Source organism: Plodia interpunctella, chromosome 13 (assembly GCF_027563975.2).
Source record: "Plodia interpunctella isolate USDA-ARS_2022_Savannah chromosome 13, ilPloInte3.2, whole genome shotgun sequence".
In the NCBI taxonomy this organism is placed as follows: Eukaryota; Metazoa; Arthropoda; class Insecta; order Lepidoptera; family Pyralidae; genus Plodia; species Plodia interpunctella.
This window is the reverse complement of record NC_071306.1, coordinates 8,654,538-8,679,812: the sequence shown is the minus strand read 5'-3', so window position 1 is coordinate 8,679,812 and position 25,275 is coordinate 8,654,538. Positions and strand designations below refer to the sequence as shown.

General features: G+C 36.2%; 1 protein-coding gene across 5 annotated transcripts; it reads right to left on the bottom strand.

The window, feature by feature from the left end:
- Positions 1-1,092: 1,092 nt before the first annotated feature.
- LOC128674607 (uncharacterized protein) lies at positions 1,093-24,632 on the bottom strand. Of its 5 annotated transcripts, XM_053753297.1 has the most exons (11): positions 24,475-24,632; positions 16,924-17,002; positions 15,563-15,643; positions 14,778-15,156; positions 13,588-13,669; positions 11,635-11,770; positions 5,403-5,544; positions 4,566-4,821; positions 4,055-4,245; positions 3,403-3,600; positions 1,093-3,239 (listed from the first exon to the last, which is right to left on the bottom strand). In XM_053753297.1, exons 4-11 carry the CDS (start codon positions 14,913-14,915, stop codon positions 3,018-3,020), a joined length of 1,365 nt encoding a protein of 454 aa, XP_053609272.1. In that variant the 5' UTR covers positions 14,916-15,156; positions 15,563-15,643; positions 16,924-17,002; positions 24,475-24,632; the 3' UTR covers positions 1,093-3,017. The 5 variants fall into 5 exon arrangements, with proteins under 5 accessions (XP_053609272.1, XP_053609273.1, XP_053609275.1 ...); XM_053753298.1 differs by having other exon boundaries at positions 11,635-11,758; positions 14,778-15,643; XM_053753300.1 differs by having other exon boundaries at positions 11,635-11,755; positions 14,778-15,643.
- Positions 24,633-25,275: the final 643 nt, after the last annotated feature.

Sequence of the window (25,275 nt, the reverse complement as noted above, 5' to 3'; positions counted from 1 at the left end):
TCCCAGCCGCAACCTAATTTAAGACGTTGTCACGTCAAAATTTAAAATTTACTCTACTTTATTTTAATTTCGAGACAGTAAACGGTCGAAAGAAGCTCGGAACACTTCACACGTGAAGACTCATTAAAATATGGACTTCATACAGGTTAGATCTTCAGTCAAATTTAAGTTTATATCAGTTTATGACCACAGTTGACCAAATAATGCAGAACATAACCTAAAATAGTGTTATTATTTTCATGATAATCCACTAAATCCTTCCTTTTTCCTTTAAACTCGCACCACGATTGCGTAGAAGGTATTTTTGGTCGTAAATCTGCAACAATATTGAAAATTGGCGCCTTTTGCCTTTATTGGCAATGTTTGTGTACCTTAGTTGTACCAATAGCCCCATCTGTGCTGAGCTTTGCGTAATATGCCCTATTCCATGGTTAGGCAATATAAACATGGAATTAGTAGGTAGGTACTTGTACGGAGTAGGTTCCATGGAATTAGTCCGAAGTAGGTACTAAATTCATGGTAGGTACCTATTAATTCCATGGCAATATTTTGTATATATGGTATCGATAACATTTAGACTTTCACATTATTAGCCCTAATTATATAGATCTATTTCACGGAAAAACCTCTATAAAAGACACTATAGACACTTTTATAAACATCGCAATTCGCATTAGGCAACAAAGGCGTGAGGCTTCCATAGTCTGCGGTGACCTCTTGAGCAATTTTTTTTTTCATTTTGTTCCGCTTTTGACGAAATATTCCATGGATGTCATGCTCTGCGGCGGAGCCACCATAATGCAGTCTTACTTCGCCCAAAATATATGGCAACGCGGGACAGACGGCGGGAAGAGATACTGCCTACGTGATGATAATAGCCCTTGGCTAAGAGTAGTGCACACCATATGGTAATCGAAGCCCGGAAATACGTGAAGCCAGCAGGCCTACCATCAACTTTTACAGAACGATTCCAACTAATTGCAACTCACGATTGCAACTCAATTCAATTTAGGAACCTAAAAAAAAAATTACGTCGATGGTACGGATTTGCGATAAGAGATGGTGGTAAGCCCCCAGGAATGAAAAAAAATCTTTCGAGTTATATAATTTTATTGGTTTACGTAGGTACAAAATAATAGCAGAAACGAGACTAAGTTATTGCCCGTATCCGATTAAATAATATACAATACACCAATATTTTGTTAGCACCATTTTTTTTTTATTTTGTTGACATTTTTCTAAAAACATACCATTACCTTACACTACGAATGCATAATAACGAAAAGTTCATGGTCTTTTAACTTTCTCCACAATATTTAACTAACATTTATATAATTAAGCTTTTAATATGATATATTGATCACACAACAGTCTATTACTAAATGAACTTAAAATATTAACTGAGAAATATACATTTCAATCTCTAGAAAAAAGAGTTTGAAATAATACAAGACATTTGGTCCAGCTCCAACAAGTGAATATTATTTTCTTTGTTAATAATTTAAATTGAAATCTCCGCATCAGTAGGTACAGTCTTTGGTTAGGACAGAGAAGAAGATATCAGAAGATACATTAATTACTTAAATTTATAATATCACAAGCATTATAATCGAAACATTCATTTCAGAAGCAGCTTCAGTCAATAACAAAATATTGCAATAGTCCAAAACTATATGATAAAATTAATAGTCTATCTGGTAAAATAAATAATTTGCTTAATATCAATATCAGAGTGCAATAACATTAACTATATAATGGTGCGTTGATAAACCAAAAATAGTACGAGGCATTGCTAGCAAATACCACGAGCTAACATTAGGAGTTACTAGAGATGGCAAAATAAAGTTAGATAATTTGACAAAGGATACAATGCACGAAATACTATGCGAAGCTCGTACAGTAATGTACATCGATAATTTGTCCTAACTACATATGATACACGTACATTTTTAATACTTTTAAGGCATATCTCGCTTCCACTTAATCCACCTTAAGCTAATTTCAAATACCTTAATTTACTGATCATTTCATTTTTTCAAGTTTATACAAAAAAGTCTTTTGACAGACCTAAATTTGAAAACTTGAAAATTATGAAATTAAATCTACTCTAATAAAAATCATCCAAGGCACAATTAAATGAGCTTATGGCAGCTTTATGCCTATAATGTTTAAGGACAATTATAATGACCTCTGTACATCTAACGCGATACTATGAAGTTTAATCATAGTTTATCAAACGAAACGAAAACATAAGAAATGCTTGCAACCTTTGTATAGTAATTCTAACTTACTGTTTACCTACCTAACACAATATTATCTACCCTTCCTCACAGCTTCCTAATATTATCAATATAGACTTCATTTGCGGTTTCAACCAAATACAATAATCAGTGAATATCAACATAAGATTCCTAAACTCACTTATATGCATAAATCTCCAAAACTAAAATAGTGTTGGGCTTATCAAAAGCATGCTATTGCTGTAATATAATATAATAGTGTAAAAAAGCATATTCTTCATATTTTATGAATATTAGTATATCTAGATGACATCACAAATGATGCTGCAATACTTAGCATACCATACTCTACCACGATAATTAGGTGAATTAGTATTAACATCTGGTTTCTAGGTTTCTATACATACCGTAAGGAATACTAGAAGCATTAAAAACATTTTTTTAATATTTTAAACGCCTAAGTTACTTCCAAATCTCACCTTTTAGGATGACCAAGTATACCTATTACTGCTACTCTTGTTGACAGAAATTACTCAAAGCACGATTTAAAATATATGGGGTCCACGAATAGATCACTAAAAGTTATGTGCACTGCATACTAAAAGTTAATATTTACCCAATTTTAGATTCATTGAGTCGAACAAGAGGAACACAATTCAACACAATAGGATAATCTGTCAACATTCCCAAACATCCGCCTTTAAAGAGAACATCTCAGATTCGCTTCAACCGTAACAATCGTTGAAGAGTGAAGTCGCCCAATGAAAGGTATATATATTACTTAGAGGAAGGGTAGTAATAGAGCACGGCGCAGCCAGGCAGCTGCCAGCGCGAGGCGTGGAGCTCGATGAGCTGCAGCAGCGTGCGGCGGATGCACGGCGCCGCGCTCGTGTTCAGGAACGCGTCCCGCACTGCCGCCAGCAGCCGCTCCAGCTCGCCCGGCAGCTGCGACTCCAGGTCGCGTCCGATGTACGTCAGCACGAAGAACAGGTTCTCCGTCTGGATTCGCAACCAAGTGCTACACTTTATGACGAGTAAAGAAAATAAAACTGGAAACTAGCTCAAATCGGATATTATAATCTAGTAATACCATCATTTTTGCAACTTTTTGTTTGGTTCTAAGATGTAAGCAGACTCAACTTAGTTGTAATGAGTGACTTACATCGCTGGCAGAAGGCACGGGCTGCCGGATGCAGTCCTCGCAGCACTTGCAGATGAGCGTGAGCAGCACCTGTCCGGGCTGCGCCGAGGCGCTGCGGCGCTGGATGGCGCGGCGCCGCAGCTGGCAGTACATCTCCAGCAGGAACGACAGGAACGCCATCAGGCGCGGCCGACCGCCGCCCACTAGCGCGCCCAGCAACTGGAAATATTTCAACATATGAGCCGATTAGGATTAAAAGCGGAAATCTGTCATGTCTGTCGGCAGCAAGATGAGAGATAAAGTAAATTCTAGTTAACAGCTCTCAATCAAAATATAGTTAATTTATGGCGATTATTTAGTAATCGTCAAGAATGTTCCCGTCATCGACTGACAAAATTAACATCGATTAACTTTGCAAAGCACGTTGGACAGATTTCACCGTGGATTCGATAATAAATTGCAAATTACAAGTTTGCTTCTTGATCACAAATTCCGTATAGTTTATAGTTACATAGTTTTCCTAATAGTTTTGTTCAAAATTTCCTCCCACAAGTCGATGCCAGGAAGGTTTCAGTGTCTTCTGGAAGATTTCACTCTAAGCAGTATAACATTTTGCCACAGATTCAGAAGATTGCTCCCAACCAGAAGAATGAAAATAATCGTAACCTCGTACCTTCTCCCGGTCATGGTACCACTGCTGACAAGTGTTCAGCAGAGACTCCAGGAAGGTCTCAGTCTGCTCGCGCTCCACCACAGCGATACAGCGCCTCGCCGCTGGCAGAGCGTAGCGGGGGGACTCCACCGCGCGGGAAACCAGGTGGCCCACTGCGTCCATCAGCGTCCGCGCGCATACTGCGTTCGGGTCTGCAATTGATACGAATTGGTGTGACGTATGGGCACTGGGATATTTTTCAATTTCTGATCTATTTGTTTACATTGTTTGATTGAGCCAATTGTTTGTTGTGTTATGTGTTAAGGATTATGGACCGTGCAACTTTGATTAATGTCCAATATGAGAGGGCAATATAACAGCAAAAAAAATTAAAACTGAATCCACTGGGCTTATGTGTTATTCGACGAATATGCACTCTATATAAATGATATTGTACAGAGAACAACAAATAAATACATATTTACCTACTTTGTTTTGATAACTACAGTAAAAGATAAAAAATATCGCTTGCCTTCAAGCGCTTTATCGATACACTCCTGTATATCAGGCGGGAAGTTGCCCAAATCGCCAGCATCTGCCGCCAGGCCCAACGCTGCCATGCCACTGGCCAATGTGTCCGCCGAGGTCAAAGACTTGGACCGCTTCAACCCAGGAGTGAAAGCCTGCGGGCGAATGCTCTTCCCGTTGCCATTGGTCAGAGAAGAGGGAGGGGATTTCTTCTTCTCTGGCATGTTCTGCGGCTGTAGTTTGAAATGCACGCGGGGCCCCTGTAAAAATTATTATTTATGATTTGTAAGATGTTACGTATGAGTAGTATGATATATTGCTTCTATGTCTGCGATGGTAACAAAAGAAAAATATGTAATTTGCCAACCGCTTCTCAAGAAAGCAAAGCTCCGCTTCAAAGATTTACCTAAAAAATTGTCTTGCATGCAGACATACTCTACCTATTAAATACTTTCTTTATGTCTATGCATTATCAATCATTTTATACTGTTCCTCTCCCGTTACAAAAAATATTACTTTATGATTATAATTTATGTAAACGTGTATAGATGTTTGGTCACCTGACAAAACATCAACATGACGATTTCAGAACTTTATTCAAGAAAAAATAGAAGCTAGAAGATGAAAACCAGGAAGGGCTTACCGTAGAGACAGATCTAATTTTGGAGAAAGCAAAATCTATGTCGTACAAGGCTAATAGTTACTTCAAAGACAACCACAATTTTCTTAAAATGAAATGAATGAACATGTTTTTTAATAAAACGGATAAACTTGACTGAGTAAACAAAGAAAAAAATATTGTTTATAAGCAAAAGAATGAGAGATCAGACAGTGTACGAACCGCATGCTGTGCAGGCTCGCACGAGCTGAGCACAGCGGTGGAAGGCAGCACGGGCCGGTAGTGCGGCGGTACTTGGGCGTGCAGCACGGCCGAGCGCGAGTGTTGGAGGCCAACACTGGCGTACCCGAGACCCATCGCCGACCTGGAATGGGACGAAAGCTATTACCAACTTTGAGATTCGTACAGTTGTAGGATCTAAATTAAATAGGTCGGTCCCTGTGTACCCTAGGCAATTGAAATTGATTATATCGTTGGATAGGAGAATTTACGTAGCAGTGTTACAGCGGATTTAGAAGATCCTGTGGTAATTTCATTACCAACAATACTACTCTTCTGTGTTATCTTAAAGCTTGCTACAAGAAGTCACTCCTAGTAATCTGTAATGGTTTATTAAACCTCATTAATAGTGCAATTGATCTTATCAAACATGCATGCGATCGACAGATTGCACAACTTAATAAAATTTGGAACGTCAGAAATGGTTTCGTGGCAACAATTAGTCAAGCAGAACTAATTTGAATTGTTGAATATGTGTAAAGAAAACATACATAGCTCAAGAATCTGTTGGACATGACGTGATTATAATAGAAATAACACTTAGTTCCATTTCGCTTGTCAGCATATTGTTATGTTTTATAACTATCATTATTTGTCTAAGATGGACGTATCTAAAAGGTATGGAAGAAATTGCTTACAGCGATTATGTCATACTATGTGTGAATCTTGGATTGGATCACCAAGTTTGGGTAATCCAGGTACTTAATTTCTCATCATGCGAGTCATTATGCGTCCGTATGATAATAAAAATAATTTAATAACGATTCCCTACCTCCCAACACAGAAAACAAATATGAACGTTGCATTAAACCTACATATCAATGTTACATTATTCTTAAGTATTATAGACCTAGACACAATCCTGTAGTATAAGTGAGATATAGCTAAGTATGTTTAAGTTATTGCCAATATTACAACTGACGCATAAAAGTGTGTCTATGATCGAGACCACATAATTAAATCGTCCATAAACTCAAATACAATAGCGACACGTCGCAATATTCGCGTGCGCATCGGTCATAAATTTTAACTAACTAGGCAAGTAGGTACATTCAAAAACATATTGACAAATCCAAATTCATTGCAAATTCGCCTCTAATACCTTTGCATAGAGTTAAAGCTGAGGAATTTGATATTATATTGTAGCTAGTCTGCATGCTATACACATAGTATGACCAGTTAAGGAGTTGCTACGGGCGTGTGCAATGTTTGCAAAGAGAGAAGGTATATACTTAATGGAAGTATTTTCTTCTGTTAACGATCAATGAAGACATGTTGATATAGATTTTAAAAAGATTAAAACTATTTTAAAATAAATGACGGTACAATTGCAGAAGCAGGTACTACAATTATGTAGGCTAGATTAATCGAATAAAAATAGATGTCATTTGGGTGGGAAATTGGGTTGTAGTGGAGAAGGCAGAAGTGATGTTTACAAAACATAAGACGAAGTTCCTGTCCATTAGATAAAACAATTTAATAATAACGAAGTAAGTTGCAATAACTATATTCATGAACAATGCATATTTATATGCAAGTGAGAAAATATCGATTTACTAAATTAGACGATACTCAAAAACCTGTAAGTTTGGTATGGTTTTTCTACATTCCATGAATAAATACAAAATCTTTTCCAGGAAAAGTTTGTTTTTCCTACCATTGTAGGATACTAGACTAGAATGTCCTTGACGTGACGTGGCTGGAAATTAGGAACAAGTGGCATGTCCTATCATCCTGTGTACCTACACTACAAATCTGTTATTATCGTGACTCACTTTAAATAAGGTGTGGCGACTGGTTCAGTTTTTTGTTGGTTGCCTTTGCAATTTTGAGTTAATTAAGCTTGACTTTTTTAAATTGTCTGCCATAACATTGTCAATAAATGTACTTAAATTAGTTTTATATTATTACAACACTAAGTAGTATAAATAATGATTATTTTAATCTCGATCGCCCATCATTATTTTATACACACAAACTTTGCATTGGATATACTATCCAATACTTAATGCAGATCGGCAAATCGGCTTGCAAGATATCCACTTTGAGATTACGTTTAATGTGGTCCGTCAATCAGGAAGCTATATCAAGCCAGATTTACTTTACTATGTCGATTCGCTGCCAATTCTCTAAGCGTTTTGTAGCCATTTCGATTTAGAATGCACTCTTTTAGAATCGGGAATAAATTGTATCTTGTCCCCGAATTATTATTTAATACACAATACACGTATAATGACTTAAGGCCGAATGCCTACCACAAGACATACCTATAAATAAACAAATAAGAGAAGAAAATAAAACTAGCTAGCCTAGGCTGAATTGCAAGTCAATGAAGCGCCTAAAATTTCTCTAAAAAAATAGTAACTAATGACGGATTTTTTGACTCACAATAAATAATGTCTAAAATGCAGCATTTGTACCAGAAATAAAGCAAAACATGAGAACAATAAGCTGGGAGTGGAGGTTTGGGTTCACCAGACTTTAGTGCCACCCACGCCATTGATGTGATGCACAAACAATCTCAAATGGTTGGAGCAGTCACTGAAACTGTACAGAAATCGGAAGATGAAAGAACGTGTCGTCATTTCATGTTGGACGCCAATCAAGCAACATGTCACTGAAAATTACAAGACAACAAAAATATCTATGGTATTATGGTTAAAAATAAGTATGCTACCTACAAAGAATATTTAGAAAAAATGTTATAGAATGACATGACTATTTTGTGTAATTGTATGTATTATTGTGTATGCTATAAATAAATATATTTCTATTTCTAATAGGCAGAAGTAGAATCTCAAAAAACAACCCTTTCGGTAAAAAATCACACCTATTCTGCCATAGATACAAAGTTTTAAAAATTGTATAATTTAAAAATAACTACTTATAGTTAGGTAAATAAAATAGAACTTATTCGACTTTATACAAAATGATAAGGTGTATAGTGAGTACTACTTAAAACTCGCTCACATGTACCTATTTGAGCTGCAATTGTTGATCAAGTTTCAAACAACGCTGTCCCTGAAAGCCCTCCTGACTCATCGTCTATTAAATTGCAGAGTCTGAATAGTATAACTATTAAATACGTTAAATTTAGCGGTTATTACCACAGCATGAAAACTCAATGCTGTGTTATAAGCAAAATGCTATTTGTAATTACATACCTATATTTAAATATTCGCATCGGTTCGAATGAGGTAATAAATGTTGGGATATTTCTTAAATTTCATTCAGATGACTATTCTAATATAATTTGTATGATTTTGTATGAATGCATGATGATTCATCAATGGATCAGACAAACAGTAAATTTAAATATGAATCTAGACGTGCAATACAAGCTTAAAGTTGTTATTTCTTGAAGATGACCTGAAGGTCAAAAGCACGTCATTCTGCAGAACAAAGAGATTTTCTACATTCATAAGACTTCTATACAGACTGGAAGGAAACTAAACATAATAAACACAAACGAGCTGAGAAACGAGACATACACTCCTATTTGTTTATGTCACATGATTCAGCTTCCAACGCTATGCCAGAAATTTGTGGAAATATTAACTTCAACAAATGAAGTCATAGTTTTAAATGAATGATGTTAAACTTCACAGCATGACCTTGGTAGAGCCAAAACACCAGTGACAATACGGACTCCTCATGTCGCACAGTCATTGACAATACAATAACAATCCTTATGTAGATTAGTTTCATGAAAATCTTTTAGATGCTATCAGAGTGTTGGCAAATAAATTGTACTACATTTATGTATTTAAATTAGAAGATAGCAACTACGTTGATGATGTAGACGAGTGCGACGTAGCGGAACCAAGTAATTACGTAGGTATGTTTACCACTTCATTAAACACGGCCACGTGGTGATGGATGGATAAAATTAGTAGTGGAATAAGGTCGTGCGTGATGGGCCCTTAGAAAGCATGTCAACAAGTATGTGATTGCTCGCATTAAGCTCATCTTAAAAATGGATGCTATGTAGATTGTATTGTAATTTTTCGCAGAATTGTCAACATACGTATGTGTATCTGCGTCTTTATTATTAGGTGATTTTATATATCCACTTACATATCAGAAGTGGAGTACCTCCCTCGAACCATTTTCGAAGCACAATCAATCAGCTCAGACTAGAAATCACTAGGTCTCTACTAAAGCGCTATCACAGTTGTCATCTCACAGTTTTATTGTGTTCAGATAATATCGCTAGTGTTTATTCGGCCCACAATAAAATTTATCACAATCTCACAGAGCGTGTCTTAAATCCCAGTGCAAACTTGGCAATGTTGCCGACAAATTACGCTTCATTTCTCTCATAGCATCGGGACTTATTAATAGAACCCAGATTCCGGCAACATACGGGTGAGAGAACTGAACGAATTCGTGTCTGGGAGATCACTCAGGCGGCACCGTTGTCTTCAAACCTTAGTAAAGTTAGTTTCGTTCGATAGCGTTCGCAATTCGCAATGTTTATTCGAAGTGCGTCGAGTCGGCAGGACTCCGCGCGTGTCCCGGTGCGCGCGCGGACTGCGGGGGCTTCGCGTATGTCCGCCCGTTTAGGCCTGCGCGGGCGTCTGCGCGTCACCGGTGCCAAGAACAAAGTGATAACAAAAAGTGTACGATTGATACTACTCCACGACTTCCTACCTACGCGACGGAAGCATCACCGTTCGCGCATCACCATCGCGATTTTCGTTTTGCCATTATTGGACGAAAGCCAACGACGTCGATTGCAGTAACATTAGTAGTAATGTTGTTGATGAGAAACAAACTTCACCACAAGGTCGGGACGGGATTTAAAAAATATTTAAAGCGAAAATAGTTAATCTAATTAACAGTCAACATAAACCAACATCAAGATTCAAAACGCGCAAAACAGAGGAGCAACACTGCATATGTTATTGTTGATGCTAATTCGATTGTCTTCGATACAAAGTCAAGGCTGGAAGATTTCCAATCACTAGCTAGTGCTCCCAGTGATTGCCATGTAATGAATGACGAGTCTGGCCATAACTCATTGAGATTACATCACATCATTCACAACTGCCAGTTTCTTGCCTAGCTACGTCTAGTTTGTGGCAAACTTCAGTCTTTTAAATTCGAGTAGCAGGTGCACACCAAAAGACTATAGCTATATTATGTTTCGTACCTATGAAAACATAAATTTCTCCTCTCTTCTTGATTTTAACCGTAGGATTAATTATTATTATATTTTCCTTATTTAGTCATTATAATAATAAAATGATTGACAATACACTTCATTCAAACAGGCGAAAACCGCGGGAAAGCGTAACCAATATATTATTATAAGTATAGTAAGTTTTTATATAAAAAAAACTCACTTCAGTGTTTCAGTTATATTATCCATATTAATATTATAAATGCGAAAGTCTGTTACGCTTTCACCAAATTTCATGAAATTTGAAGTAGGTAATAGATTGTTATTTGGTTAATGACCCGAGGTCAAACATAGCACATGCTACCGCGGGCGAAGCTGCGTGCAACAGCTAGATTATCAAACTATCAAAATATAATTATCTAAGAATACCAACAGCTAGATTATCAAACTATCAAAATATAAATATCTAAGAATACCAACAGCTAGATTATCAAACTATCAAAATATAAATATCTAAGAATACCTGTCAAAACAAAAATTTTGCAACATTGTCATCTACAATGTTGCAAAATTTTTGTAGCATTTAAAGTCAATTACATTCTCATCACTACACCTCAACGATTGAATAGAGGAAATTAGGGGAAATTAGGGTGATAAGACATTTGTGAGCTAAATACGTATACAAAGCAAAAATTTAAAAAAAAAAACATCGGCCTGCTTAAGTATCTTTGTGTTGAGCCCTTTGATACCCATATTGTGAGTATTAGAAAAAAATTTTTTTTTCACCAAGTCCAATGGCATTGCACTGCACAGCCGCCATGGTTTTTTTTGACGTCACCTATCTAAACACTCGGGCAGATAAGATGTATTTAACGACACCTTAATTATGTAAATCTGTCAGCGGTTTTCGAGATATGAAATAATAAAGAATATTACATACATACAATATACATACGAGAATACGCGCGAAAAACAATACCCTTCCTTTGCAGTCGGGTAAAAAAATATATATATCTATAAGATATAAGCTTAGTAATCAAACGGACTCACCTATTATGAAGATCGACTGGCTTGGCCATAGTGAACTCCTTGGCGTGTACATTCAGCTTGTTTGACGCAGTGGTATTCCCGGCCGCAGTGGTCGTCGCGGTCGCTGTGGTCGCCGACACGCCTTCTGTGCGGACACCTGGCGGTCAACAGGGGCGTCAAGAGAAGAGGAGGACAGAGTGGGTTAGTAGGAAAGTGCTGTGACAATGTGGGGTTAGTATGCTTGTAAATTTGTCTATGGCATACTGTCTTTGGCATTCTTCGATGTAATGCTCTGCAAATCTGTCAATACATCATATAACCACAATATCCCTACCAAAACTGTCAAGAATAGACTTGAATTCGTGTCACGAGGTAAACAAATCTGCACTTAATAAATCATGCAATGCCAGTCGAAGAAGTAATTCCGAAATGAAGAACCAAGTCTTTTTGAAAGAGGAAATCATCAATGGGCATAACTGAATCATTTTCTTTGCCAGTGACAGATTGACGCTAGCTCCTATTTATGAATTTAAATTCTCATGACATGGAATACAAACTAGGTATACTTAACTTTAAAAAAATATTATGAAAAAAATATCCAATTTTCGACTTTCCATAATGAATCCGATCGGCTGGCCAAATTGTTTATAAGTTTTATTATACATTTGACAGTACACAAATATCAAACTTACAAATAGGAAACTTTAGCTATAGCCAATGAGAATAAATTAGGCTGTTTCCTGTTGATTGGCAAAACTACATATCAACCAATCATGCAGGTACCTATTGCAATGGCAAAAAATATATAATCGTTTAAAATCAGTTATATTCACTTTCTTGATAGACTGAGACTGTAACTAGGAAACCACGTATTTTATTATTCGTGGTAGGCCAGTAGCGTTATGTGTTGACTAAGAGATAAAAAGTTTGAAATTTTTAAGTATAGATTTCTTGGAAGCACTATTTAATTATTCAAATTTTAACTGTTGTTTCTTATGTTCGGAAAATTATACAGTCATTGTAATTTAATTGCCTAATAAGGGACCGCTGAAACCCATTGATTAACAAAAAAGAAAAAAATTAACCCCGCTCACATACATAAATAGCCAAAACCATTCAAATAAATTTTACGTCTATTAAGCTGAATGCTGTAACTATTCAAATACATTTCAGCCGTATATTTGTAATGATAGAGCTAGCATTTCGCGTGAGGCAGCCGTTACGCTTAAATGGAGGACTTTCGCGGCCTGAAAACTATTCTATAATGAAATAATTTATTTTATTGTAAAACCTGAATTAAAACTAGATTAGACTTGATTAAAAATATTTTGGAGTGGCCATAATCGTTTTTTTTAATTTAAAGATTTAATTCTTTCTTTAAAATAATTCTAATAACTATAAAGTAAAATGGTTGTTTAGGTACATACTGCAAGTTTTTATACAACCATTTTACAAGTGGTACATAAAGCAAATTCACTAAAGACCTTATTCCCATAAATCAAAACGAACCTGAAGCTTCAGTGACTGGCTGGGCTGTCGTCACGGCCGTTTCGAGTACAGATACTGGTGCCACGGCCTTTTCTACTAAAGACACCGGTACAGGAGTCACGGACGCAGGGGAAACAGACACCGAAACCTGAGCCACCGGCGTCACTGGCGGCGCCACAGCCACCGGCTGACTTAAAGATTGTTTCACGATGCATCTCGACATATTACTCGGGGTATAAATCACTAATCACATCGAATAAAAACAAAGAAAAATTGCCACACCATGGACAAACGCAACGCGTCGCAACAAACATGAGACTGTTGACGCGTTCCAAATATGAAGTTTTGTTTATTTTTAATTTTGGCGCCACATTTCGCTGTGACGCTTGCCAACCAAACACTTCCACATGCATCACAGATAATCTATTCCAATTTAATCGATGAAAATGAATCGATTAGTAATAATAAAAATATAGTTAATCTGACCTGGGGGTCTATATATCTCCAGCGTGGGCTTTCCTTTAGCGTTGGTAAGAATCATACTCCGCCGTTTCCCATTGTTTGGAAACTGAAACAAGTATCAGATTACTGTCAGTTTTTGTTTGTGAATGAACATTTTAGTGAGTTATGCAACATTCAAGCAGATGGATTGTCACGATTTATTTTCAGCAGTTTTTCTTCAGTGAATGTAGTTGAAGTCTACACATCATCGCCTAATATAAAACTTTTCGATTCATGAATAATGTCTGTTAGTTTATTATGCCAGCAACATTATTTTCAATGATTTCTCAATTGTTCTCAAAATTGAGTTGCTAAACATTAAGCTGAAAACCTAGGTGTGTGCACTTTATTAACAGAGATGATGTAACATTAAGTTAGGCTATGACTTGTTGACTGGGCCAGGCTGAGCTAGTGCGTAATTCTAGGTACATAATACCAAGGTTATTTAAATAATGGCAGCTGTCATTCTGTTTAGGATACCAAGATGAATGTGATTTCTAAGTACTACAAATCGTACTTAAATACATACTACCAAAGTTTAACTATCTTTTGCAAAATGGGTTATTTGAACAGTGCGTAAATGCACTATGTATTATTAAATAAAATTGTATAATATACTTAATTAATTTTATTAATACTTAAATTTATTATAAATGTAATAATAAATTAACTGAAGCTCTATTTTATTCAGACTCACTTTATTCAGGATTGAATAATCCATTTAGCCTAATATCCTTAATTATAAACAAAGCATTACAATTTCGAAATCGAGCAAGGCTGTATCGTCGACTCACGTGTAGACGTAGCGTGGGTGCTATAGATTGTAGTTCGCCTACGCAGATATCTGTTACAATCGTATTTTATACATATTCAGTACTTATATTTTAATTAGATATTTACCCAATCGATACTTATCTACCTACGTAATTAAAATTGACATATTTTTAATATTTGAAACTGCTGCAGAACTGCTGCTGAAACCTATTGGTAAAGCTGGTAAGCGGTTGCCTGCTTATCAACTTTACCAATAGGTTCCAAATCCTAGATTAATTAGATTTTAAAGTTTAGAGTGTTCGTGATCCGTTTTTGCTCCAATCCAAGAACGGAAAAAGGATTTAATCAATTTTGGGTTATGCATAAGCGTTACCAGTATATTAAACTTAATGATGACCTACCTGGTTATGATGGTGCATATTGAGGTGCGACTGCGGCCGAATGAAACTGCGTTCCCGCATGATGACGCCAGGCGATGCGAAGTCCTGCATTCTGTAGCTCCTTTGTATTTCGTTACCAACTCCCATTTGAGTCTGCATCTTGATAGCGATGTATCGATACAGTTCCCTCTCTAACTTCTTTTTGTTTATGGTGAGCTTATGGATGACCAAATTGTCTATTCTTGCACCGGATATTGATATTTAGTTATTTTTAATTTGAAAATTATTTATTCTTTTTCAGCCAGATATATGTTATCACGATAAAATTACTCTTTGGTAATTAGTGCGCTCTGGCAATTTACGTTCTTTTTGCAATGAAAGTTATTAATTTTAAATAAGTCTGTATTAACAAAATAAATACACTAGATGAATGACTAGTATTAAAGTTACCTAAATTTACAAATTTTCTTTCAAATTTATATGTACACCTTTGAAATATGTACGTAATTATTTAAATAAATATAAAACTTATATAAAACGGGCAATATACTTAAAATGCGTGTAAACAAAGCTATTTAAAATAGTTATTAAATAATAATCACAATATTTATTGTGACGTCACAAGAGATCTCTCTTCACCAATTTATATATGCATATATAAAATGTTATTATGTACAAAACCCTTCTGTCGTGGCCACTGATAGAGGGCGTAATTTTTCGAAGTTTTCGTTTTTTTTTTAATACGAATATTGTACAAGAGCAGTGCAGGATTTTTTATAGTGCCTGACAGCCACCGAGCGATTTACAGTTTTTCGAGGGGCTTAGGAATCAAGCTCCTTCAGCGCCAGTCTCGAATCGTTTCGTCGTAGAGGCTCTTTGAACCCAATCTGTAACAAAATAATAAATAAGGTTCATAATTAATACATACTACAAAGAGAAAATACCTATTTGCAATTTTGTTTCTTTCTTTTTTTGTTTGTAACGAATAATTATAACATAAGCGTAAACTAATAATTGTAATCAAAAACACAACGTACAAACACATTGTAAACATCGATTTAAAGTCGATTTTCTGTAAGTAAGTAGCTTAGAACATTCGTAACTAACCCTTACAAATACCATATGTAATGTTCCAATATCTGTGATAAATACCTAAGAATTAGTACATAGTTAGTACCTAAGACTTTGAAATTGACATACTTAAAACATTTCATTGAATTTAGAATTTAAATTAGGTGGGTATTGCAATACCTTGCAATCTTCAAATTTTAGACAGTAGAAATACAAACACAATTTGTTTTTACACCGGCAAAATTACAAAACAATCTAACGTCAAAAAGTTTTACTTACAAAACAAAAAAATTTTTGAAGAACATTAGTTTAGGTAAACCGGATCCGTTTTAGGAATTCAAAATCATTTGGCTGTGTGCCATCAGCCTTACGAAACGCTACAAAACATTATTTTTAACGATTCCAGTCAGTTTGATACTATTCCGATTCGATATTGTAACATCAACAAAAAAATGTGTTTCTTCCAACTAAGTATTTTTACATTTCAAGACATAAGTAAGAATTTTGGAAAGAACTTCCGACATGCAAGGATTTTAATCAACTTGGAGGTCTCTGGGCTGAAAAGAAGACAAATGCAGAAGTATTAGACCTTGTAAACGAAGAAAGATTAAACGTTATGTCTGTCCACCATGCGCGACATGTTAATCTGATCAAAAAGCAAAATAGAAGCGAACATAGAAGAAGGAAAGCCAAGAGAGACCAAATAAAGGAGAGCCAGATTGGTGACGTACGTACGGAAGGTCAAAACGATTACTGAAAAAATTGAGAGACGGAAACTATACTGTTCCTACAAGAACGATGTTCTTGAATTTTGAATGAATGAAGCTCGCTGTAATTAGGAAATTATGCTTTACTGCATTTTTTCATCTTTGTACGAGACTATTTTTCTTCTTTCTCGACAAATAAGATCTTTTTATATTTCCTAGGCTACTGTAAAATCAGAGAAATTATAAAATGTACCTAAATTGTATTTTAAAAAGCAGCTTTACTTAACATTCTAATGTATCATCAAATTACCCAATGATAGGTGAAAATTATTCAATAAGAGCATGTGATTATAATAGTTGTGATGAGGTTTATAGTGATGGTGACTCACCGCTCTCTCGTCGTGCGCCGTCTGTCGTTTGATCGTGCTCTGCACTCGAGACTCGTTCACTTTTCTCGTATTTATTTCTCTGAAACAATGAGAAAATTCTAATTTAATGTTAAATAAAAAAAAAAACAGCCTAATTTTATAGTGCCCTAGTTTGTTGTGGCCAAAATAAAAAATCTACGGGTGAAGCATTCTAAGCAGTGTACGGGTATGAAGAACCAGAAAATACAACAGACTACTCCTATTCGACTCTGATTTTTAACTCTGAAATTAGAGCATTCTATATTCCTAGACCCATTTCTGAAATTAAAATTAAAAAAAGGTTCGGTTCGGTTAGTGAATGATATTTCCAAAAATTCTAATCATAAACTATTTCATACCGTTTTCGTAAAAAAATAAAGTATAAAAAAATAAAAACAAATGCAATAGAAGCCTCGTCAAAAACAGTAAAAAGAAAGGACGCAGACATTTTCTCAGACAGACTTCTAAGTAGTGTTGACTTGGTCTGATTTATTTAAGGAAATATCATTATGACGCCCCTCATACTAGGTTAAAATGACTAGAATACTGTCTGTCAGAATAATTAACATCCATTAGGTGCGTCGACCTTGTAAGTCCGATAAGACTTCGGCAAACATGCAAGATACGTAAATTTTAGCATACGCGAGGTGTAATGCACTTTCTAAACTGATACGAAGATTGCTGTAAAACTAATTCGAGGATTTCAAACGCTTTTATCCTTTTCCCTTTTCATTTATTTACGTAAACCTCTATAGGTAATTAACTTCAAATTATACTTTGCCAAATTGAATTATTTTCTGCTAATGATCTGCTAAGACCCACAGTGACATGGTATATCTGAATACCAGTATGTCCCAAGGACCTGGAAAAGAGACCACTGAAATTGTATCACCTTGCCTATGTTTTAATTCTGAGTCAGAAATCCTAACACTAGCTGAGATATAGGACCTTATGAGTTTGTTATATGTACTTATTTACGTAATATGCTTCAAATTCTTTATTACAATTTTGAGAATTACCACACCAAAATATTTTGTGTTTTTGCTCGTAATTGTACTGCCTACTTAGTTCGACTGTTATTTCGAGGAAAACTTTATTGTATTAGAAATCGTGAAATGACATTTATAGTTCCTAAATTACATTTTTTTAAACTTCTCTCATCAGGATGGCCTTCATGACTTTATATATAAATAATATGATTCATAGTCGTTAGTTTTATAGAAATTTACATCAATGTAGGCGTTTCTGTATGACATCATCAGTTTAGTTGTGTGCTCTCACGCACACTTGAGTAAGACACACGCACGCATTGAATATTTAAATTTCTTAATTTTTGCAATTTGAACTTTATTACTCTAACATAGAGGCAATTTTCGAGCAGCCACAATGTTATGTATGGCCCGTACATCTGTGTACATATTAACATGACATAAGACTATGTTCTAGGACGCTGGGCACAATGCTTTTGTTTTCCTTCTGCTAGATTACCAATGATTGTAAGTCAGATTCACAGATCTGACTTCCAGCCCAGTCTCCATTCATCTGGTTCCTGACAAGTGGTACAAAGAAGTTGGAAAGATACACAAAACACCATGTCGAGACACTCTGTATGCACTGTAAGGATCTCTTTGTCGTTAGCGCCACATTTGCAATTAATTTCGCTAGATTGATGAGCTTTTCACTATACGTACTCTGTAATCATTTGGCATATCGACCTAAATCGTAATATATGGGTTGACTAAGGCGGCACCTACACCTACCAGACGAAGACAAATAAAAAAGCTATTTTATCCAAATAAGATAGAACATACCTATATAACCCGCCCTACCTCATACGAAGCGACAAGATAGGCGTTGAAAATGCGGGTACAAGATAAGGGACAAAAGATATTAACCAAGGTCTCCATGATTGTCTTCCATTCAAGGGTTTCAGGTCTTTCAGAGTGTCTTTGGATAAGCAGAGCAAGACTTGCCTACATGAGACGACCAACAACACTTATCTACCATACAATGTAAAATTTAAATAATCCTCAACTCAAGTAATGTAGATATGAGCATATTTTTTTTAAAGCCCAGAGTTTTCCTAATTGGCAGTCAAGTCACGAATTTGTTTAAATTCAAAATTAAATATATGCCAAGCAAGCGGACGAGGTTCCATGTGAATCATGCGGAACAGAAGTGGATGTTGTTCAAATGTGTAATACCTATGTTGACCTATTTATTTTTCATAAAATATCTCCATTTGAACTAATTACTATTCTGTTTAACTTCAAAGTCTTCAAACTTCTACCACTCTTATAATTTTCTCGAATTCTTGTGCGATTTGTCCACTTATTAATAGCAAAATTTAAGGTGCGATAAATCATACAATTCTAGACGTTAAACACTTTCTGTTCATTCACTGGTAAAACACTCACATATTGCATTTGTATTCTTGTTCATGGATATGCATAAACATTCTGACACCTACAATGTGAAAGGGTCCTTAATAGAACTGTCAGGGTTTCCACCCACTGCTGGTACCAATAGACCAATTAGAATGTCTGAGGAGGGCATTTAATCAAACCCAGTCTGAGAAAATAAACCCAGTAAAAATTATTAATTACCTTAATGATACACTACATCGACTGACTCTAGTTAGTCAATTATCCACCTGCAAACTATGAAAGATTTATCGCTGTCCATGGTCTAAACTGGCCGTGTGGTTCCGCCCTGGACTAAGACTACTCCAAATCCTCTGGACAACCGGCAGCTAGATGTCGTCGATGTAAAGGAAATTGATATGGCAACAAATGGCCCAGAACAGAGATGGTTGGCAGAGATGGTTGGCAGTGGGTCACGGGGGACTACAGATGATGGATCCTCCTGTGGATGTCGCACGAGGCGACTAAGGGACACAGCCAATATGCAGGAATTGGAGGACAGCCAAAGGGATTAGAATCAACATTCGGTCGTTTGGTAATAAACTCGCCTTTGCTAATAGAAGCACATGTAAGAATGCATGTTTTTAAGAGTCTTAAGAGTCAACTTGAGCTAATAGTGGTGGGAATGGTGATTCACTGGTTGTTTAACAAAAACTGCTTGGCATTGTACCGTTGTGCAAAAAAACATTTAAGAGAAGTCGAAGATCGCTCATTCAAACGGATAAAAAGTAATTGCTCGCTGTTAATTCATGGTTCAAATATATATATATATATATATATATTATGTTACTTAGTGTCTAATTTTTGTATTTATGAAGAAAATTCAATTCACAAACATTTATTCCACACATATTTAAAAACCTATAAATCCGAAAGAAAATTCGAATATCGAAATGTGGCTAACATTCATAACAGATTCATAACACAACAGATGAATGGTGAATACTAGAAAGAAATATTAGCGCGTATATATACCGGTGCATTGAGCCATCATGGCCGCCAGCCGTGCCCAAGTCGCGCCTTTTTTGCGACCCACACAATGGCCGTCGACGCAACGTGATCCGTGATCTTTACCAATCAAACGACACTTCCAAAACTGATAAAATTAATTTACACTGCAACTATTGCTACTCAACAATCAATAACGTAATAAATGCTTGTTGGTGACAAAGCATGCCATATTGCACTTGGAGTTAATTGAGAATGTACCTAAGTCAGTACGAGGAAATACCAAAGTGTTGACAACACCATGGAAAACTGAAATTAACATTCAAATGAACATGTGATGTGCAACAGAAAGAGATGGCAGACAGACATAATATACCAAGATATTGTAGAATGGAAAATGTGACAGGTCATTTGTAACATATTTTCTAAGAATCTGAAGTTATTTTCGCATACTCGTAAGGCTGTTTGCTTAAAGTGACTTAAAGATTGGTAATTTTCATAAATCTAGACCTATGCTCTTATGAGGATTACGCAAAGAGATATGGTCCTTCGGCGTCGGATGAATCTTGGGCGAAGGACCATTTATTTCATTTTTTCTTCAGAACCAGTCTTTTGTTCTTAAGTAGGTAACAGACCCGGACTTTTTACAACAAACTCTTTTACGCTTTTAGTTTACTGACCAGCACAGTCCAACAAAATAACCGAAACTTTATCATTAAAAACCATCGGCAGCACGTTGGTAAATCTGATAGGTATTACTGTTGTCTGTCTGTCGGACGGATCGGGGTGAGTGACCCGGCTCAATAGCCTGCGCCTGCGCCGTCCATCGTGCCTCGGCTCTCATTACCTAACGCGAAAACTACAATAACATTGTGATGTGATGGAGCGTACGAAACTGGCGCAGTCGGTTTTTAAACTAATAATATTTTTGTCTTTGTCGATAGCAATTTCGGGCTCTTGAAGCGGTGGCGGTGTAATGGTCAAGACCAAGCCTGTGAACCGCGGTCGCAGGTTCGATCCCACTCGTGCCACTGAGTTTGTATACCAACCTGACTATGTAATGTATAGTAGTTTTCATCGTCCACCACTTGCATCTGGTGAAGGAAGACATCGTGAAACCTGACCTCTGGTTGATAAGCAAACCATTCCATTAATAGTGCCAAGAAAATCATTGTGTGTGTTTCATTCCACGTAACGATCACGACCCCGAGCCATGACGAATACGACTGAAGAAAGGTCTACTATCCTAATTTTTTTTTCTCAAGTGGAGCGCACAGTTTTTCGCATGTTTAGTTGTCAGGCCATTAGCATTCTTATCGTCTTTGACGACATCAAGCCAGCACTTATTAGAGACATATAGTTGTGTTGTAGATATATGTAGGTACCTACCTATATCAAAATGAATCCAACTATTTTCTATTTAACTTCTATTAACCTGCCCTTTTCATTCTGCCAAAAAACAACTAGGTACTAGTAATAGATTCTGTGTTACACTCAAAAGTGGCAAGTTGCAAAATTTACGGAAAATTTTAATCTTTTATTGTAATTGCAACATTAAAAGGAAAAAAGCAGATGAAGACATTATGGTCTACACTACAGGACGCCTTTCAAAGAGTATAAAGTAAATAAATAAAAGGCAAAATCAAAACCTCGTTCAAAATAGTAGGTATCCTGCCGCTTTATGTGTATTGCAATTAACTAATTAAAATTAAGCAAACACTAATTAACGTTACATATTTTGGCGGGAAGTCAGTGAAAGTTATTACTACTTATTTTAAGTTTTCAAAACGCATCGCTGAATATTTTTGTTTTATAGCTAACTTTTATAATAAAAGTGACAGTAATTCAACAAGCACTAAGTATTATCATAAAATTTGAAGACGTATTCTAAATACTATTGAAGAAGAGTTTAACTATCATTGGTAAACTGCTGTAGAAACGGCGAGAGCAAAAAGTTAGTTGTTAAGTAGGTATATATTTGATGTAAATCTTTACTACCTACCAAAATGAATATAATATAGGTAAATAAGTATTTGATGACAAACTTTACGTGCCAGGACCAGGGTTCTTGTGTTAAATTGTACCATTTATGTCTTCATGTTTTATTTCATTCTATCCACGAAATAGTTTAATCGTAATAAAACGGAAGATCAAAATATATAATACTGAGAGCAAGCTCTAGTACAGGCTCCTAGTTTATCCATACAATTCTAACCTAACCTACAATCACAATACAAAAATCCCACCCAAACGTGTATATTTATTGTTATAGCTAGGCATTTCCGGAAACTAGCGTCATCCACTGTTAAAATGTTACGATCTATCATGCGTGCCAAATATTTCAGTAAAATCTGGTATTACGACAGTAATGCTGAATTATATGGTGGAAAAAACAAGTCCACGATAACTTTGTAAATTTAAATTTGAAGAGATATAAGAGATTCGTCGACCTCGGTGGCGCAGTGGTAAAGTGCTTGCCTCTGACCCGAGAGGTCCCGGGTTTGATCCCTGGTCGGGTCATGATGGAAAATGATCTTTTTCTAATTGGCCCGGATCTTGGATGTTTATCTATATATGTATTTTTTATAAAATATAGTATCGTTGAGTTAGTATCCCATAATACAAGTCTCGAACTTACTTTGGGGCTAGCTCAATCTGTGTGATTTCTCCTAATATATTTATTTATATTTATTAAGAGTGTTTTCTTTACATCTAAATTCTTGGTGTTTCGATGCCATTCCAAACCTGTATTATTTTAATCGATCCATTATGTGAATTTGATCGATTACCCTAAGAAGTGTTCTACCATTTTTAAAGCCTCACCATCAGTGGCTGCCATCAGGTCGTTTTGAAAGCAACGTGATAGGCCACAGGGGTTGAAAGTTTGGAAATGACGCCACACTCGCATACATTTTCTGAGTTATGTAGAAATCTTATCTTCATAGCAAAGAAGCTTAAACATCAGTTTTTGCTTCTGCCGTTATGTTTGGAGGAATTGGGGAGATGAGGGGAAAATTACTGAAGAAAAAAATTGAAATTTTGTAGAACGTGCCAGCTTATAATAGTCAATCAGATTCTACACAGACTCGACTCATAGGCGATGGGTCTAGCAACTTGTCACTTGCTAATTCCTATATCCATTCCAATAAGCCCGCTATCCGCTATCCCAAGTGGTTTTAGAATTTGTCACTCTTTGTTCTGTCTACCCCGTATGATATAGAGACGTGATTCTACTATAAGTTTATAGGACATGACATAACATGTTAATATAGACACAGGCCATTTCTTTAGTTCCAAAGTTTTTTTAATTGTAGGGATATTAGGCCTAGATTAGATGATACCCGGTTAGATCAAAGCAATTTCATGGTTGCTTTGATCTGTGATTGCTTTAGATAGTTAGGTAATTTATTACTAGATTTGTGTGAAAGGTTTTATACAAAAATATGTCCTGGTAAAGACACACCTACAGCATATAATATAGGTATAGAGATAAAAAGTTTTCCAGCTTGAGAAGGAAGGTGTTTGAGACTTGTGGTGAAGTAGCAGATTATGATTGTTGATGTTGAGTTATGTAAGATGAAGAAAGTAGTGATGACAAACTTTACAGAAAAAAAATAGTTTAATAAAAGAAAAAATAAAAATGTCGCATTCGTCGTCGGTTTGCGGCAAAAACATTTTCTATCGACTGTCTTCAAAGTTTTCCGCAGTTGTCTATAGCTATACTGGCTCGATTGAGTTGAATACCCATGTAGATGTCCGAGATCCATACGAGACGGTACGGCGCAGTATAAATTGTCGGAATTTAGGCCATCAGAGCGCGCGACTATACAGAACAGATCGCACACAAGAAAATCTATTTTTTATCTCGCCGGTAATGAGTAGAAATCGTCGTTTGGGCACTTCCCCCAAACATTGCAGTCTGCACTTTCCAATTGCTTATTTCAACCAGCGAAAACCCCAGTTACATGATCGCACGCAAACAAAATCGATTGGATTATGTTCACATTAATTTTCACGCGGGAAAATACGGTTAGCGTGCTCCCCCCGATGCAGCCGTACGAAAATACTTTTGCCTAATTATCTAAATATAGAATATATACCTAAATATATATATATGGTGCATTATTACTAATGCTTGATTGGTGTCAATTAGTGTGCTTACCAGAATCGTGCGCTCGCATGGTACGGCGTTGGCGAATGCGTGTTTATTTCACTGAAATTATTTTGAACGCGGCGCGTGCGCAGACTCCGGTCGTGTGGCACCCGCCCGGGCGGTATGCCTATACTGACTCCGCGCCGCTAGCGCTCCGACGACGACCCGTTTTTACTTTGATGTTGGATGCAATGAGTGGGCTATGTTTTTCTATCGTGTGTAGTCTGTTGTTTTATCTTGCGACATCAACTAGGGATTGGATCGTTTTGATTATATTTTGTACTGATTTTTAGGATAGTATTGTTTGACTGACAGATCCCATACATATAGGCCGGCCGGAGCTGTGGTTGGCCTGGACCATGGAGATTTATTTGATGCAATTACCTACATTATTTTACAAAGTTTTAAATAAGTAAATTATTCAGGTTGTCTGTACTGTGCACACTAAGTTACCCTTCATGAACCTCAAGTCAGCAGTACTAGTGGAGAATTTGTATTGCAAATTGTATTTGAACTACACTATTTATACAAATCGAATCGAATATAAGAATTATACTCAATACAGTATTGGCATTTTATATCCAGCGCGTTGACTTGATCAATTTTACAGTGAGTGGTCATCCGTAACCGTGTCGCACACTACAAGGCAGTCTGTGAAGTGCAATTGCAGACAATGATGCGTGAGTCATACTACAGTACATACACACATCTTGCAAATGCATATAGATAAAAGTGACAACTTACTAAAGACGATACACATATATAACATTTTAATATCGGCTACGAATAACGTCGAACTCGAATGTCGAC

Bases quoted from the DNA above. Each gene is read 5' to 3' on its own strand.
- LOC128674607 (XM_053753297.1), bottom strand. From the start codon at position 14,915: ATGCAGACTCAAATGGGAGTTGGTAACGAAATACAAAGGAGCTACAGA. The intron at 13,670-14,777 runs GTAGGTCATCAT...TACTTGTTTCAG, and splicing joins ATATGCACCATCATAACCAG to TTTCCAAACAATGGGAAACG. The intron at 4,246-4,565 runs GCAAGCGATATT...TATCAATTGCAG, and splicing joins TATCGATAAAGCGCTTGAAG to ACCCGAACGCAGTATGCGCG.